Consider the following 19,430-nt stretch of genomic DNA (forward strand, 5'->3'; position numbering starts at 1 on the left):
CCACCGCTCTCCCTGGTATTGTAACTCATTCAAGAGGTTAAATTCTGGGCTTTGAATATCCCACATTTGTCCCGTTTCAGTTCACCTCCTCTGAGTTTATTATTTTTTTATAATTAATGTTTCTTTATTACTCGTTGTGGCAATACGGTTCAATAGCAAGTTAACGTAAGTATAAAATATTAAAATAACTTAACAGTTTGGCACCAAGACCATTAGTCCAAACATCAGGAAGGTAACGGTGCGACTAATGAAATCAGAGGTGTTGGGAAGCGGGAGTCATCATAGACAGTGAGAGCAGGGGAAATGGGCGAACGGGACTGTCCGTGCCAAGATAACAGCGGCAGCAGAGTTTTAGCTCAGTTGACGTTTACCTGGGGTAGGAGGGTATAGTGGGTATATTCCCTGTATATATAGATGATTTGGATCACGGTTCAAAAAGAAATGCATTCAAACTTTTTCAAGAACAACAATGAGAGCAGTTAGAAATTGTGAGGAAGCAAATGAGAGTGAATGGAGGAATCAGCAGACATGAGGAGCACTGTAGATAAATGGAAACATAGTAATGATTGAGAAATGGGAACGAATGATCATTTCTCTGAGACCGCAAGAGATAAACTTGATGAATAGGCAAGCATGGGAGTATCAGTAACAAATTGTTTAGATTTATTTTCGGGTCCTGAGCTCGCTAGACAGGTGGAATTTACTGAACTAACCTACTTAGCCAGAGGGGATGGCGGGGTGGTTTCCTGAACAACTGTCGTCATTTTGGCGATATTGTTCTGCACCAGTGTATTGCCCATCCCTAGTTTCCCGAAGAAGGTGTGCATCAGTTTACTCCTTGAACCACTGGATTATCAGGAAAAAAAAATCCGGCGGAGCATGTGTGGATCCATGCTGAAATGGTAAATGCAGGAAGTGTACAATAAAAGACTGAGTGGATTGAAGAGGATTCACGGACCCGATAGAAGCACTGAGGTTGGTCACTGGGAAAGGGGAATTTGTGCGAGCTCACTATTATCAGGGAAAGTTGGCAGGAATGCTGAGGCTCCAGGACTCAGAAGAAGTCGCACACTATTTACATTGCATAACTCGGAGCCGAAAGAGACCAGTGAGATTACAGTTGGGAAACTGTAACTCATTCCAGATTACTCGGTAAGCACAGCTGAGGACAGCAATCGGTATCCCGTTGTCTATAATATATCAGCAGAGTATATAAAGAGACAATCGTACATGGGAGACATATTATCACCTGGGAGATGGGGAGCAGGTCAACACACCGTCTATAGTATATAATGTTGCGAATAGAAGAACACCTGGAAATCTGTGAGACACATTATCATCAGGGAGATTGGGTAAAGGTCAACGGACTGACTGCATTTTTAAAAAGCTTACCAGTAAACGGGAGGACCATTGATCGAACATCATTAACGGGTAAAAGAATAGGGCACGACGGCGAGGGCAGGTTACAAGAGAATCAGAACCGCAGGAACTTTTTAAGACACAGTCAGCACGGAGTTCGGAGACTGACAGACCATTCATCTTGTTTTGTTTTGTTTGAGGAAGCTATATATTTTATTGAACAGCAGAAAGGCCCAATTACATCTTTATAGAAACTTTGAAAGTTACAGGTGGAAGACTTTGCAGTAAAATAAAAGGCATCAACATTTACCACAAGATCGGAAAATCTTTAATTTAATTTAAATGTTCCCATTCCTTCTCGAACTTTCGATCGGAATGCTCAATTCACTGAGAGTTTAAAAGCAGATCCATCACCACCCTCTTCTTACGGCACCTACACACTGGTCATCAATGGTCAGAGCACCATCAGCACAAATTTACAGGGCGAAGGGGAAAAGAAGTGGGACAGATTAGACAGCTCTTACAAAGAGACAGCATCGGCATCATGGGCCGAATGGCATCCCTCTGTGCTGTTTCATTGTAAGATTCTATAAGGGAGAGGACCATCACCACTGCCTTCTCAGAGCACCTTCACACTGGTAATACATGGAGCCCACCCACCGTCACCACAATGGGAGAGTGTATCCGAGTGTCAGTGTGTGTATATGTTAAAACAATGCTGGATACATTTTGGCCCATAACCAATATTAATTTGTTGCAGAAACTGTATTTTCTGTTTTAAGAAATGAAATCACAGATCCTAATATTATTTATTCAGCAAAGGCACGGGAATAATGACCCTGCAGTTCGTTGTATTCGTGTTTTTGCTTTCTGACAGTTTCATTCATTTCTTGTCCCAGTGAACTCTAATTGTCAATTTCTCATTTCAGGCAGACCAGGGAACAGTCAGGCTGACCCGTCAGGTAATCGCCCTTTATTTCCACACTATCTGCTATCTCTCTGCTCTGATCTATCCCATTAAATATTAAGCTTGGACGACACTCTCAGTACTTTTTTTGATCACGGATTAACCCGCTGCCCGGTTGCTAGTCAGAAAGGGAGTGTGTCCCTCATTGTGTTAGTAAAGATCTTTAATTCCAGCTGAGAGATGGCTGCTGCCTTCATGTGGAGGGACAATAACTGAGGGTCTCTGAAGAGCAGAGTGTGAAGGATCAGCTCCACTCACACTGTTACCGAGCTGAGAGATGACTGCTGTCTTCATGTGGAGGGACAATAACTGAGGGTCTCTGAAGAGCAGAGTGTGAAGGATCAGCTCCACTCACACTGTTACCGAGCTGAGAGATGGCTGCTGTCTTCATGTGGAGGGACAATAACTGAGGGTCTCTGAAGAGCAGAGTGTGAAGGATCAGCTCCACTCACACTGTTGCGGGTCCAAAGGTCCACCTCACCAATCTGACGTGATCTCCAGTTCACATGACCATCCAGCCCTGTCTTTATTGGCTGTGGTGGTTGTGGCGGAAATTTCCTCTGCTCTTCCCTGGTGCTGGTATCTCACTGTGTTCGCCCAATCAGTACTGAGCACGTAACAATGTGATAATTACAGCCACGCTCCTCTCCCCACTTCTGCAGGTTAAATATATTCTGAGCCTGAACACACCCCGTTCCCTTTGGAGCCGTTGGGTTGGTGGGAATATCTGGCTGTCTCCCGGCTCCCTGCTCCTTTGCACTGTTTATTAGTATTACCGTTTCTTTTTTATCATGTGTAATATTTCCACCGGGTTTTATTAGGGTTCTGAATGTAGACGGATGTTCCTATCAATTCATGCCTGGTTAATGGGGAGGGTCCGTGCGCTGGGAATCTGTGGGTTTAACGCAATATGAACGCTTGATAATATTTCTGATCTTTTACAGAGAAGGTGAAGCTGAGATTAGTGAATGGTGGCAGTCGGTGCGCTGGGAGAGTGAAGATTCACTACAGGGGACAGTGGGGGACTGTGTGGGATTCCTACTGGGACCTGCTGGACGCTGCTGTTGTGTGCCGGGAGCTGGGTTGCGGGACCGCGGTCTCTGCACCGGGTGAAGCTCACTTTGGGGAAGGGTCCGGACCCGTTGTGACGGGTTATGTAGAGTGCAGCGGGACTGAGGCTGCTCTGCGGGACTGCAAATCAGATCAATGGGATCACTATTCCTGGTCACACGTCTATGATGCTGGCGTCATCTGCTCAGGTAAAATTCTTTCTCAGTTTCTCATCTCCCGCCGCAGCTAATGAATCCAGGAAGAAGTGAAAGTAAAGCAATCCGGGATGGTCCCTACCCGGAAAGTCAGATGATAATAATTCCATTAAACTCCGGTTGGAATTAATGTTAATATTCGGATCACTATTTAAAATAATATCATTAGTACTATACTGAAGAAACATTCTCCACCGGGAGCAACAAATATCTGATACTCAGCATACTTACAATACAGACAGAGCAGTTTGTATTGAGATTTTCCTTAAAGCCGCAGTGAATGATCTGAACCGCTGGAAATGTCACAATCTCAATCCAACTCTCCATTCATCAACCCAGCTGCCGCTACCGGGCATGTACTGTCAGCCCGGCTGTCCACCCGCAATGATCGCTTGGCCTCAGATCTGATATATTACACAGATTGTGAAGCTGAGACTGGGGATCAGAGGAGGGAGGGAGGTAGGTTTCTCAGCCTCGGGGAGCCAAAGTAATGGGTCCGCAGTTATTGTGGGTATCACAAGAGGAAACTGCTCTGTAACATCCCACGGCTGCCTGCGCATTGCCATTTAAATATTGAGAAAGTGAAATTCACAGAATATTAAACGAAAGAGCTAAGATAATTCAGGAAGCAGTTGCAACGATTAAACTCAACACAGTTGAACTATTCGAAGAAAAGCGGCGAGTTTTCCTGAATTCATGGCCAGTTACTGTAAGGAGGATATTGATATCCTTCAAGAGGATAAAGAAAGGCTGGTGAAATGGGCGGACGGGTGGCAGATGAAATTTAACGCAGAGAACTGTGAACTGATACATTCTGGTTGGAACACGGAGGAGAGGCAATATCACAGAATCACTGAACTGTTACAGTGCAGAAGGGAGCTATGCGGCCCTTCATGTCTGCATGGGCTCTCTGAAAGAGAAGTTCACTCATTTCCATTCCCCTGCCGTCTGTCCATCACTCTGCACATTCTTCCATTTCATATAACTGTCTAATTCCCTTTTGAATGCTACAATTGAACCAGCTTCTGCCACGATCTCAGACAATCATTCCAGATCTGAACCACTCGCTGCATGAAAAAGATTTTCCTCATGTCACTTTAGCTTCTTTCACCAAATACTTTAACTTGGTGCCCTCTTATTCTCGATCCTTTCACCAGTAGAAGCAGTTTCCTTCTAGCTTCACTGTCCAGAACCCTCATTATTATGAATAGCTCTATCAAATTACCTCTCCACCTTCTCTTCTCCAAGGAAAACAGTCCTAACTTCTCCAATCTATCTTCATAACTGAAATTCCTCATCCCTGGAATCATTTCCATGAAAAGTCTCGGTACTCTCTCCAATGCCCTCATATCTTTCCTCAAGTGTGGCGCCTAGAACTGGATGCAATTCTCCATCTGAGGCCGAACTAGCGTCTTCTACAACTGCAATATTACTCCCTTGCTCTTGTATTCTATGCACTTAGTTATGATGTCCAGGACAGTGTACGCTGTATTAAACGCTCTCTCGACCTAGCCTGCCACCGTCAATGACTTATGCACGATGAAACCAAGGTCCCTCTGCTCCTGTTACCCCTTTAGAATTGAACCCTTTATTTTATATTTTATCTCCATGTTATTCCGACCAAAATGAAACACTTCGCATTTCTCTGCTTTGAACTTCATCCGCCAACTGTCTGCCCGTTTCACCAACTTGTCAATGTCCTTTTGCAGATCTGCACTATCCTCCTCACTATTCACGATGCTTCCAAGTTTTGTATCATCTGCAAACTTTGAAATTGTGCCCTGTACACCAAGGTTTAGTTCATTTATATATATAGACTGGGACCGGAATATTGAAGGATACATGGCATTTAGGAAGGGCAGGAAGCTAGGAATAGGTGGAGGGGTAGCTCTGTTAATTAATGATGGTATTAGCACAATGGTGAGCGATGACCTAGGTTCAGGAGACCAGGATGTAGAAGCTGTTCGGGTAGAGATGAAAAATAATTCAGGCAAGAAGTCACTTGTCAGAAGTGGTGTCTCGGACACCTAACATTAACCACACTGTGGGAGGGGGTATAAATGAATAAATAATGGCAGCCTGTCAGAAAGGTACAGTGATAATTAGGGGCGGATTTTCGCCTACATTTAGACTGGAAAAATCAGATGGGCAGAGATAGCCTAGATGAGGACTGCATGGAATATTTTCGGGATAATTTCTTGGAACAATAACTTGTGGAGCCAACCAGAGAGTAGTATATACTAGACCTGGTATTGTGCAATGAGGTAGGAATAATTAATGACCACATAGTTAAGGCGCCCCTTGGTAGCAGCGATCATGATATGATTGAATTTTACATTCAGTTTGAGGGAGAGTAGAGTGGGTCCAAGACTAATATTTTAAACTTAAATCAGGGCAATTATGAGGACATGAATGCAGAGCTAGCTAAAGTGAACTGGCAAATCCGGTTAAGGGATAGGTCAATAGAGATGCATTGGCAGACAGTTAAGGGAGTATTTCAGATATTCACACAATTTCACATATTTCAACAGGAAAGAAACATTCCAAGAGTGTGTCCCACCATCCGTGAGTAAGTAAAACAGCCAAAGGTCGTATCAAACTTCATGAAAAAGCCTATAATTGCGCAAAGATGGGAGGCAGGTCAAAAGACTGGACAGAATATTTTTAAAAAACCAAAGGATGACGAAAAGATTGATAAGTGAGGTAACATTAGAGGACGAGAGAAGGCTAGATAGATATATAAGGAGAGATGGTAAGAGTTTATATATATATATATATAATTTTAAAAAAAGAAAAGAAAAGAGGGAACAAAGTGATCGTTGAACTTATTAAATGTGAGTCTGGGGAATTAATAATAGAAAATAAGGAGATGACAGATGAATTGAACAGATGTTTGGCATCGGTCTTCACTATTGAAGATAAAAGTAACATCCCAGTTTTAGCTGTAAGTCAGGAAATGGAAGGGAGGGAGGAACTCAAGAAGATTGCAAACACCAGGGAAAAGGAACTGAGCAAATTGTTGGAGCTGCAGGCTGACAAGTCCCCGGGACCTGATGTACTTCATCCTAAGGTGTTAAAAGAAGTAGCAAATGAAGTAGTTGATGCGTTAATTTTAATTTTCCAACATTCCCTAGATTCGGGGAAGGTTCATTTAGATTGGAAAATAGTGAATGCAACTCCTTTACTCAGAAAGGGAGGGAAACAGCAAGCAGGAAATTACAGGCCAATTAGTTTCCTCAGGGAAAATGTTACACGCCATTATTAAAGATGTTATAGCAGGGCATTTACAAACATTCAAGGTAATCAGGCATTGTCAACATGGCTTTGTGAAAGGCAGATCATGTTTAACCTATTGATTGGAGTCCTTTGAGGGAGTTACATGTGCTGTGGATAAAGGGGAACCGGAGATGTATTGTACTTAGATTAACAGAAAGCATTTGAGAAGGTGCCACATCAAAAGCTATTGCAGAAAATAAAAGCTCATGGTGTCGGGGGTAACATATTAACATGGATGGAAGATTGGTTAGCTCACAGGAAACAGAGAGTAGGCATAAATGGGTCATTTTTTTGGTTGACAAGATGTAACGAGTGGTGTGCCATAGGGATCTGTGCTGGGGCCTCAACGTTTCACAATTTATAGAAATAACGTAGATGCAGGAACCGACGGTATGTTTGCTAAATTTGCTAATGACACAAAGCTAGGTATGAATGTAACTTTTGAAGAGGACATAAGGAGTCTGCAAACGGATATAGATAGGTTAAGTGAGTGCGCAAAGACCTGGCAAATGGAGTATAATGTGGGAAAGTGGGAAATTGTCCAATTTGGGAGCAAGAATAGAAGGGAAGCATATTATCAAAATGGTGAGAGATTGCAGAGCTCTGAGATACAGAGGGATATGGTGTCCTAGTGCATGAAACGCAAAAAGTTAGTCTTCAGGTACAGCACGCAATTAAGAAAGCTAAGAGAATGTTCCCATTTATCGTGAGTGGAATTGAATACAAATGTAGAGAGGCTATGCTTCAGTGACACAGGGTATTGGTGAGACCACATCTGGAATATTGTGTACAGTACTAGTTTCCTTATTTAGGAATGATGTAAATGCGTTGGAGGCAGGACAGAGTAGGTTTACTTGTCTAATATCTGGAATAGGTGACCTGTTATACGAGGAAAGATTTGACAGGCTAGGCTTGCATCCTCTGGAATTTAGAAGAGTAAGAGGCGACATGAGTGAAACATAAAAGCCTGAGGGGCCTTGGCAGGGTTGTTGTGGAAAAGATGTTTCCCCTTGTGGGAGAATCTCGAACTAGTGGTCACTGTTTAAAAATAAGGGGGCGCCCATTTAAGACAGAGTTGAGGACAATTTCTTTCTCTCAGAGGGTCATGATTCTTTGGAATTCTCTTCCTCAAAAGGCAGTTGAAGCAGAGTCTTTGATTTTTTTTAAGGAAGAGGTAAGTAGATTCTTGATAACCAAGGGGGTGGAAGGTTATCGGGAGTAGGTGGAAATTTGGAGTACTCAGTTCAACCATGAACTTATTGAATGGTGGAGCAGGCTCTAGGGGTTGAGTCGCCTACCCCTGGTCCTAATGTGTATGTTCACGCTTACGTTCATATGTAACAGGGTATATCTAATACATCCTCTTTATTAATTTTAAAACACTCTTGTATCTTAATTACCTCCTCGTTCACCATTGCCTGGGGTGCACCTTCTTCCTTGGTAAAGACAGACGCAAAGAATCCAGTTAATACCTCAACTATTTCCGCTACCTCCATATGTAAATCCCCTTTCTGATCCCTCATCGGCCCCACTCTTCCTTTTACCACCCTTTTACTATTTCTCTTTCGAGAGAAAACTTTGGAATTTATTTTAATGCTACCTGCCGGTCTCTTTTCAGGGGTACAATTCTAAAGTGGCTGCAGCCAAGAGTGACCTGGGAGTATTTCTGATCAAATCGTTGGAGGTGGCATGGCAGGTTGAGAAAGTGGCCTTTTTAAATAGAGGCATCGAGTACAAAAGTAAGGAAGTTATTATGAACTTTTTTGAAACACTGTGTTCACCTCAACTGGCGTATTGTGTACAATTCTGGACGCAGCACTTCAGAAGAATATGAATGCTTTAGATTGGGTGTAGAAAGGATTTACAAGGAATTTTCAAGGGATGAAAGACGTCAGTTCCATTGATAGGTTGGAGAAGCTGTGGTTGCTCTCGTTAGAACAGAGAAGGCTGCAAGGAAATTTGATAGAGGTGTTCAAAGTCATGAGGGGTCTAGACAGAGTAGACAGAGAGGAAGTGTTCCTCTTGGCAGAAAGGTCAATAACCAGAGGACACTGTTATAAGGTGGATGGGAAAAGAACCAACCGTGACATGAGGATAAACTTATTTACATAGCGAGTGGTTAGGATCTGGAATGTTCTGCCTGCGAGTCTGATGGAGACAGATTCAATTGTGGCTTTCAATATGGAATTGGACAAGCGCCTGATGAGAAAATCTTTGCATGTCTATGGAGAAAGAGCAGAAGCATAGGACTAGTGATGTGCTCTTACAGATAACCAGCATGGACACAACGGGCTGAATGGCCTCCTTCTGTGTTGTAAACGTTCTATGATTGTATGCTGACTGCTGCAGCTTGTTGGTCACAAACTGTCTGCCCAGTTTTTAAACTTGAAACTGTGAATGTGGTTTCAAGGTAATTAATTGCATACGAAGGGCTTTGAAAGGTGATCATGACAGACTATAGCAAACTGGCTGCAAAACAGGCAACACAGTGTGGGTTAAAGGTAGTTATTAAGACTGACAAAAGTTGAGAAGTATTGTGTGACAATTCATGTCAACGGGTTAGCGCTGGGCAAATGCGTTCTATTGTTTGGTCCATTCTGAAGATTACGGCACACAACATTAAGAAGCGGCTGATCACGCAGCACAAAGCAAAAGTTAAGGGCCCGATCATACTCCAGCAGTAGTGCTGAAGATCAGTGCTCTAAAACTAGCGACAACTCTAGCCAAGCTGATCCACTACAGTTACAGCAGTTGCAGCACCAGGATTCAACTGACATGGTGTAAAGTTTCTCAGTTACACACTGCCGAGAAAAGTAGGGAAACACTGACTCGTTAGCACCCAATCAACCTACTGCCAATCAACAGCAAATCTTTCCTTGTGCTGGGTGTGACTCCCCTTTCAACATATCTCTCATAAATAAACAACAATCTTTTTTTCTGTATTTTCTAGAGCTTTGTTAACGTGTATTGCTATTTTATTGATTTGTATATCTGTACCCCTGAGTCCCATTGCTCCTCGACACAATTCAGACGATCATTGTCCAAGGAATATGGGTTCTCAGTCTTCCTACCCAAATGAGTAAGTGTACATTTATCTGCATTAAAATTCATTTACAATTTCGTTAACGTAAAGTATTTTTCTCACTATCTGCCTTTGTATTAACTATTGCTCCACGTCGATGTCATTAGTGAATGTTACAATTGCACTTCCTTTTTCTGAGTCGGAATCATTTATCTTAAATATGAACAACTGTACTCCTAACACCAGTTCTTGTCACACAATACTTCTTGCCCAGTTTTAACTGCTGATACAGTGCATGTTTCTCAGTTACTGTGACGGCGACTGGGGAAGTTATAAATAAATAAAGGAACATTTTAAACATGATAGTTCTGGCACATTATAAGCAGCAGTGATGCAGGAACTCCAGCATAATCAGTTTTGAACAGAATCTGGGAACGACTGTTACCAGATCTGTGATTAATCAGATGCGTATTGAAATATAAATATTTGTATTATTGTGATTATTAATGTATTACGCTAATTATGATATAATATGCTTATTAAGATCACAGATATCCTCGACTAACATCCGTAGACTCTCCATGCTCAGGCAGACTGGAGATCCAGTACGGTGAAAACTGGGGAACAGTGTGTGACCTTGACTGGGATTTGAAAGACGCCAATGTGGTCTGTGGTCAGCTTCAGTGTGGAGTCGCCGTGTCTGTGCCAAGATATGCCCATTTTGGAGAGGGCACTGGCCTGGTACGGACTGATATCTTTGAATGCACTGGAAACGAGACCAGTTTATTGGACTGCCGTCTTTTTCAAGGAACTCAGCAGGAGTGCAGCCATAGGAACGATGCCAGTGTGATCTGTTCTGGTGAGTACAGACTTACTGAAAAGCAGACAACTTCCTGCTTAATATTTGGAAAACTGAGAAAGGTGGAATTCCCATGTTTCTGACTGAAATGTTCACATATAAACTACTCATTATAGTTTACTATCACTGCTATAGGTTTGGTGTCACGTGGTACAAAATACCCGCAATTACTGGTAAACAAGATGGTTCGAAATCTTAACATTTATTCTGCAAGAAGCAGAATTTTCACAAGTTTGTTTACCACTGCACCGAATGTATATTTAGAATTGAATATTGGCTGCAACAGTTGGGAGTTGACTAAATGAATATGCATTGGCCTATTTCGATACTTTAATTTGAACACCACGAATGATCCGCCATTACAATAGCCTTCCGACCCTCCCTGACCACGTTCTTATTCTTATCATACAGCACTGAAACAGGCCCTTTGGTCCACCGAGTCTTTTCCGACCAGCAACCACCTATTTACACTAATTCTACATTACCTTCCAATCTCCGACCACCTACCTACAATTTACAATGGCCAGCTGACTTTCGACCTGCACGTCTTTCACTGTGGGAAGAAACCAAAGCACGCGGCAGAAGCCCACGCATTCACAGGGAGAACGTGCAAACTCTGCACAGGCAATACCCACGACTGAACCCGGGTCACTGGAGCTGTGAGGCTAACCGCTGCTCCACTGTACCCACGTTAACACTTACTGAACGGCAGGATATAAAAGAACGGATGTACTCTAGCACTGCTCAGTGCAATCAGGCCAGAAGTGAAAGATTACCAAGTTATTTCATAGAATGTTTGCATTTTACCCGCTAAATATGATAGGATTAGACACATATCCACATGATCAGTACAGAGCTTTCAGCTTCTCTCGCCTGTTCGATCATTCAATTAGATCCTACCTGATATGTTCTTCAAGTCTCATTACCTGGCTTTGAACCGGATTCCTTGATACACCGAGCTAACAAAAATCTATCAATATTAGTCTTGAAAAGTTAGATTGGATGTAACACCCACAGCTCTTTACTTTGGAAGTTGTTGGGGAATGTTCCAGATTTCCACTACTTTTATCGAAAAATGTGTTTCCTAATTGTTCTTTGAGGCCCAACTATCTTCTGGTGCGAGGTAAGTTACCTTTCCACCATCAAAATGTCAGATGTTGGGCTTTTTGCTGATGATTGCATGGTCTTTAGTTCCATTCATAATTCTTCTGATAAAGAAGCAGTTCGTGCTCACTTACATCAAGATCAGGACATTATTTAGACTTGGGCTGGAAGGTAGAAAGTAACACATTCACCACCTCCCTGTCAGGCACCGACTGTCTCCAACAAGAGAGAGAATAACACTTCCCCGAGCTATTATAATCAGTGAATTCACTGCCACCATCAAATCCTGCTGGGTGTCGACATTGACAAGAAACTACACAATAATGCAGTGGCGAATAGAGCAGGTCAGATGATATCGGCATTCTGTAGCAAGTAGCTCACCTGCAGAATTCCCAAAGACTTTCCAGCAGCTGGAGGACATAGGCTGGGAATCTGAAAAGACAAGTCTCTTCCAAATTTCAGGGAACCTAGCCACAGTTTGTGTAATCCTTCTTCATAATGAGGGGAGGCAGTGGCGTGGTGCTCATGTTACTGGACTAGCAATCCAGAGCCCCAGGCTATTTCTGGGGATGTTGGTTGAATTCCCACCATCGCAGCTAGTGGAATTTAAATGCAGTTAATACATCTGGAATTGAAACCTCGTCTCAGTAATGGTGACCATGAAACCATTGTCGAATGTTATTAAAAAAAATCTTGTTCAGTCATATCCTCAGGGGTGATGAAATCTGCCATTGTTACCTGGTCTGGTCTACATGTGACCAGAGACCCACAGCAATGCTATTGATTCTTAACTGTCCTCTTACATAGCCTAACAAATCACCCAGTTGTGAAAGGTAACGAGGCATGAACAACGAATGCTGGCCTTGCCTGCGACACCCACATCTTATGAATGAATAAAAAACAAACATTTGCAGCCAAGGAATCATTCTAGCATCTCTGATGCTGCACACTCTTCCTGGTCAACATATCCTTCGCAACGCAGATTGCCCATAGCTTAACATTACACCAGATGGGGCCTGACCAGTTTTTTTTTTAGCTGCAGCATCATTTCTAGCCCTTGTATTTCATTCCTCTAGATATAAAGCCCACTATTCCATTGGCTGTTTTGATTTCCGTTCCTGTACTTGCCCATGACCCTGAAGTCTCTTTTCCCTGTGTTGCGTCTGGATTTTCACCATTTAGAAAGTACTGTAATCTTTTTAAGTCCAATTTGGACACCTCACACTCACCAATATTGAAATAGTTTTACACAGTCACTGAATCCTTTGTTTGCAAAGTTATGCTTAAAATATACATGATTGCAAAATGGCTGATGGTTTCTTTCAATGGCAATATTGAGTATCAGAATTAGAACATTACAGCGCAGTACAGGCCCTTCGGCCCTCGATGTTGCGCCGACCTGTGAAACCATCTGATCTACAGTATTCCATTTTCATCCATATGTCTATCCAATGACCAGTTAAATGCCCTTAAAGTTGGCGAGTCTACTACTGTTGCAGGCAGGGCGTTCCACGCCCCTACTTCTCTCTGAGTAAAGAAACTACCTCTGACATCTGTCCTATATCTATCACCCCTCAACTTAAAGCTATGTCCCCTCGTGTTTGCCATCACCATCCGAGGAAAAAGACTCTCACTATCCACCCTATCTAACCCTCTGATTATCTTATATGTCTCTATTAAGTCACCTCTCCTCCTCCTTCTCTCCAACGAAATCAACCTCAAGTCCCTCAGCCTTTCCTCGTAAGGCCTTCCCTCCATACCAGGCAACATCCTAGTAAATCTCCTCTGCACCTTTTCCAAAGCTTCCACATCCTTCCGATAATGCAGTGACCAGAACTGCACGCAATACTCCAGGTGCGGCCTCACCAGAGTTTTGTTCAGCTGCAGCATGACCTCGTGGCTCCGAAACTCGATCCCGCTACTAATAAAAGCTAACACACCATATGCCTTCTGAACAGCCCTATTAACCTGGGTAGCAACTTTCAGGGATTGATGAACCTGGACACCAAGATCTCTCTGCTCATCTACACTGCCAAGAATCTTCCCATTAGCCCAATACTCTGCATTCCTGTTACTCCTTCCAAAGTGAACCACCTCACACTTCTCCGCATTAAACTCCATTTGCCATCTCTCAGCCCAGGTCTGTAGCCTATCTATGTCCCTCTGTACCCGACAACATCCTTCGGCACTATCCACAACTCCACCGACCTTCGTGTCATCCGCAAATTTACTAACCCACCCTTCTACACCCTCATCCAGGTCATTTATAAAAATGACAAACAGCAGTGGCCCCAAAACAGATCCTTGCGGTACACCACTAGTAACTAAACTCCAGGATGAACATTTGCCATCAACCACCACCCTCTGTCTTCTTTCAGCTAGTCAATTTCTGATCCAAAGCTCTAAATCACCTTCAACCCCATACTTCCGTATTTTCTGCAATAGCCTACCGTGGGAACCTTATCAAAGGCCTTACTGAAATCCATATACACCACTTCCACGGCTTTACCCTCATCCACCTGTTTGGTCACCTTCTCGAAAAACTCAATAAGGTTTGTGAGGCACAACCTATCCTTCACAAAACCGTGCTGACTATCACAAATGAACTTATTCTTTTCAAGATGATAATAAATCCCATCTCTCATAATCTTTTCCAACAGTTTACCCACAATTGAGTATGTCAATTATATGTGGCTTTCTATCCAGTCATCTAAATCATTAATAAATATGGTGAATAGTTGAGGTTCCTGTGGGACGGCGCCATCACATCCTACCAGTTAGATGATCTGCCTATTATCCCTGCTGTCTATCTCCTGCCACTAAACTAACGTCCTAAGTAGGTCAATAATTTTCCCTACATTCTAAAAGCTTCAACTTTAGCCAACAATCAGTTACGAGGGATTTTGTTGAGTGCTTTCTGGAAGTTCATCTGAATAACATCCATTGAGGTTCCCCTGTCCTCTACTTTAGTTTCCTACCCAAAATATTTGATCAGGTTCATCAAGCATGATCTACCTTTTTCAAATCCACGATGGCTCTCTCTGATCCGCTATAACTTTTCAAGGTGATCAGACACCCCATCTTTAAATGTAATGTACACTCTAGTAATTTCCTGACAACTGCTGTTAGGCGAACCAATCTATAATTCCCTCGGTTCACTCGCTAACCTTCTTTCAATAGCAGTGTGACAATTGCAATTTTCGAATTACTTTCCCAGCAGTTTGCTCTCAATCATTAACAAAGTAATGGAAGGTGTTGTTTACAGCGCTATCAAGCAGTACTTCCCAATAAACTACTCACTGATGCTCAGTTTGAATTTGTTCGGACCACTCAGCTTCAGACCTCACACATCACACCCTTTGTACAAACATGGATGATTTAGCTGTATTCCAGATGAGAGTGACTGCCCTCAATGTCAGGGCAGCATTTGGCCGACTGCGGCAACAAAGAACCTTAATAAAAGTTGTGTCCATGTAAATACTGATGCAAAGTAATTGTGTATAATTCCTGCCATTTCCTTATTTTCATTTATAATATCACAACTGTCATCGTAATGAGACCACATTGCTTTTAATGACAATATATTTTTGAAGTTATTGTAAACGTTTTGTATCTCTTGCGATCTATTTTGTCATCCTTTGCTATTCTTTGTATCTCTGCCATTCATGAAGATCTGTGCATTTTTTTTGCATTTTTGCATGTTTTTGCTCTCTTTTATATTATGATGTTATTGTGTCGTGCACGCCAGTCCATAATAGATGAGGTTGAGTTTGGAATTGGACCATTCAATGCGGTGGTCATTGAGTTGAGCTTCTTTGATGGCAGGCTTGTGCCGTTCATTGCGTCAGGGAAGCTATGGAGATCGATAAACTCAAGACCTTCCCCCTAACCGTGGCCTGTTCCTCGGTGAATATCAGGGTTTCCCTCCTCGAGAAACGCACAAGCACCTGCTGTGCAGCCAACATACCACGACCAGAACAGCAGCATGGATTGACTTGCCACGATGCACAATAACTGATGAATCAGCAGCAAGAATAATGGCATATACTGACCTCTCATGGAATATAATTAACTGACCAATAACAGCCAGAACAATAACATGTAATAACCTAACAGTAGTCAGATCCTGCCCACATTCCCGTTCTGCACTACATATAAATAGACAGCTTCCACCAATTACAATTATTTCTCCAGACAATGGGCAGAGTACATGGCCCAAAACGTCATGGTCTGTCAGTATTTCTAACAACTGCTTTTTCAAGAAAGCAACTGCTGTTTTCAGAGCAAAGGCACGTGATGTAAAACCGTAAAATGGTCTGACTCAAATGTTGCATATTTTAGTTTTCTATTTCCCTGTCGCACCTAGATATGCTACATTTACAACTGTGCTCTGCCCCCTCACCCCGGCCCCACCAGCCTCCCCTCACCCATTTACTAGTTTAAGTTTCCTGTAACAACCCTATTTATCCTTTATTCTGGGACCCTGATCCCAACCCGATTCAGGTGCTGCTCATTCCAACAGAATAATTCTTTAATATCCCAGTACAGGTGCCAGCGTCCCATGGAGTGTATCACCGCTTTCCAACATCGTAATCTTCAAGCACGTGTTCATCTCCTTAATCGTTTATTTTTCCTATGCCAATGTGCAAGCAGCTTGTATAGAAATCCAGAGATTATAATCCTTGAGATCTTCTTTTATATTTCAGCTCCTGGTACTCTCCGAAAAGAACCTCTTGCCTACTCTTCGCTATGTTGTTTATCCCTACATGGTCCACAACGACTGGATATTTCCCCTCCATTCTTGCAATCTGATTTGAGATATCCCTCACTTCGCACAAGTTGGGAAAATACTGTGTGGAACTCTTAATGCCCTAATTATTGAATCACTTAAAAGTATCACATTATGCTCCACTCCTCCTCCTTTTGAACAGCTTCCTATTCGAAGGTATCCCGGTCAACATTCTGGCTGTCCTTCTGACAGTCTTCATCCTTATCCTCACAAATAGACAGTACTTTGTTCCTGTTCACTTCTGTATATCCTCGTTCTCCATTACATCTGGATTTCCATTACTGAGCACTATAAGCTGCAACAACCTCATTCTGATCCTGCAGCTCTCTACAAGGTGTGACTGAAATCTGCAGCAAACTGTCAAATACTCTTCTTGCTGCCATATGTGTTGGCGTTTCTCCAATTCCCACAACAGCTCTGTGATCCCGAGCCAGAGAGTTTCCAGGTGGCGATATCTACGACAGACAAGTTCCCTCGGGACAGTTCCATTATCTACACATTCCAATATCGAGAAAAACCTGCTCTGCCAGAACTTAGTCTGTCTTTATTTTAGAGGTCAAATTATTAGTAGATGCATTTTAGCTTTAACACTATTTTACTGGTCAGCTAACGCCGAAACACTAAGCACTCATCAATTAACTTAATACTTATTTACAACTTACCCACGTCCTCTCACACTCTGACCTGACAATTGCTTCACTTAGTGAGATTTTCCCTCGATTTGCCTGGTGTTTGCCTCTCAGCCCCTTCCAATGGGTTCTGCTACTGCTGGCTGTGGCGCTGTTTTAAACCGGTGGCTCCAGTCACTGACTTCAGTTTAACAGACAAAACAGAACACATCCATCCGAACGCTCACCCTCTACTACCTAGAAGGACGAGGATAACAGATGCATGGGAACACCATCTGCATGTTCTCCTCCGTAGCACACACCATCCTGATTTGGAACTATATAACTGGTCTTTCACTGTCGCTGGGTCAAATCCAGGAACTCCCTTCCTCACAGCAATGTGAGTGCACTGAAAGCGCATGCACTGCAGTGGTACAAGAAGGCGGCTCACCACCGTCTTTGCAAGGGCAGTTCGGGATTGGTAATAAATGCTGTCCTCGCCCGAAATTCCCACCCCCTGTGAAAGAATAAAAAATACCTCCTTTTCCCCCTCTGCACCGAATTCCTACTCTTAGCAAACTCTAACTTCCCACTATGTTCATAATGTATTCAGTTAACATTGCAATCTGTGGTTACATTCTGCCTTACTAGAAGTCTAAAAATAGAATCATAGAAAATAGGAGTAGGAGTAGGCCAGACAGCCCTTTCGAGCCTGCTCCGCCATTCAAAAAAAGTCATGGCCTATCATCTAATTCAGTACTCTGTTACCGTTTATCCCCATATCGCTTGATTCCTTTGGCATTAAGAAAGCTATCTATCTCCTTCTTGAATATATTTAGAGATCTGGCCTCCACTGCCTTCTGTGGTAGAGAATTCCGCAGGTTCACCACCTTCTGAGTGAAGACAGTTCTCCTCATCTCGTTTCTAAATGGCATACTCCATGTCCTGAGACAGTGACCCGTGGTTTTGGACTCTCCAGCCATCGGGAACGTCCTCGCTCCATCTAGCCTGTCTAGTACTGTTCGAGTTTTATAGGTTTCTCTGAGATCCTCTCTCATTCTTCTAAACTCTAGTGAATATAGTCCGAGTCGATCCGATCTCTCTTCATACGTGAATCCAGCCATCCCAGGAATTAGCCTTGTAAATCTACTTTGCACACTCTTCATGACAAGGGCATCCTTCCTCAGATAAGGAGACCAAAACTGCACACAATACTCCAGGTGTGGTCTCACCAAAGCTCTGTATAGGTGCAGTAACATCTTGCTCCTTTATTCAAATCGTCTTGCAATGACGTCCAATATTATATGCTTTTAGAGGTACATTCGAGATGCAACAGTTTAGACAGTTTCCAGCTGACAGTAATTACCCGAGTTCGCACAATCACAGCTGATTGACAGCTTACTGCGAACCTGACTTGCCCTGTTCACTGCGAACAATGAACTGCCTTGCAGTTTGTTTTTTAATTCCAAGCGAATTGCTAAATGTTACGGCTAGATTTCAGTCTTAGCCACTAATTACCAAATTCCAAACTTCCCACTCTGCTTCCAACACATGCAGTTAAAGGTACACTCTATGCTTGCACACTTTGCCTTAACTCTACCTTACTGCATTGCAGAAGAACATTCCCCATGCAGGCAATTGCAGTTCAAGAGGACAGTCCTGACACCGGTTTCAAGGGCAAATAGAGTTGAGCAATAACTGCCACCTCTGCCAGAGATGTCCACATCCGCATAAAGAAAAGCAGCTCCTAAATGGGCTTGTTTTGTATTTGTTCTCCAGATCTTCTATAGCTCATCTATCAAACCCCTTAACCATTTTAAACACATCAACCAGATAAGCTGTAATCCTTCCAAACCAAATCTACTACAAACAAAGGTTATGCAACTTGTCTTCATAATGTAACTCTTTAAGCATTGTTGCCATTCTGGTGACACTGTTCTGAACAACCTCCAAAGCCAATGGTTTTGTGAAGTGCAGTGCCCAAACGTGACAACAGAGACAACAGAAACATCACATCCTTCATCGTTTACATTCCAAAATCCAAGAGATAAAGACCAACAATCGATTAGCGTTTGCAAGAAGAGCTGTTAATTTTTGAGTGTTCAGCCAACTTCTTAAAGAGGTCCTGTAGTAATTATTGTGATGAAAGTGCACAGACCTGAAACATAACTCTCTTGCTCT

At 42.7% G+C, this 19,430-nt stretch overlaps 1 protein-coding gene across 1 annotated transcript in view; it reads left to right on the plus strand.

The window, feature by feature from the left end:
- LOC137359208 (scavenger receptor cysteine-rich type 1 protein M130-like) overlaps window positions 1-19,430 on the plus strand; it is a 32,278-nt gene that overhangs the window by 4,876 nt on the left and 7,972 nt on the right. The window contains exons 2-4 of the mRNA XM_068025266.1: window positions 2,289-2,321; window positions 3,271-3,585; window positions 10,434-10,748. Of these exons, the coding sequence (XP_067881367.1) occupies window positions 2,289-2,321; window positions 3,271-3,585; window positions 10,434-10,748 (663 nt within the window). The remainder of the gene's footprint in view (window positions 1-2,288; window positions 2,322-3,270; window positions 3,586-10,433; window positions 10,749-19,430) is intronic.

This window comes from Heterodontus francisci, unplaced genomic scaffold (assembly GCF_036365525.1).
Source record: "Heterodontus francisci isolate sHetFra1 unplaced genomic scaffold, sHetFra1.hap1 HAP1_SCAFFOLD_124, whole genome shotgun sequence".
Classification (NCBI taxonomy): Eukaryota; Metazoa; Chordata; class Chondrichthyes; order Heterodontiformes; family Heterodontidae; genus Heterodontus; species Heterodontus francisci.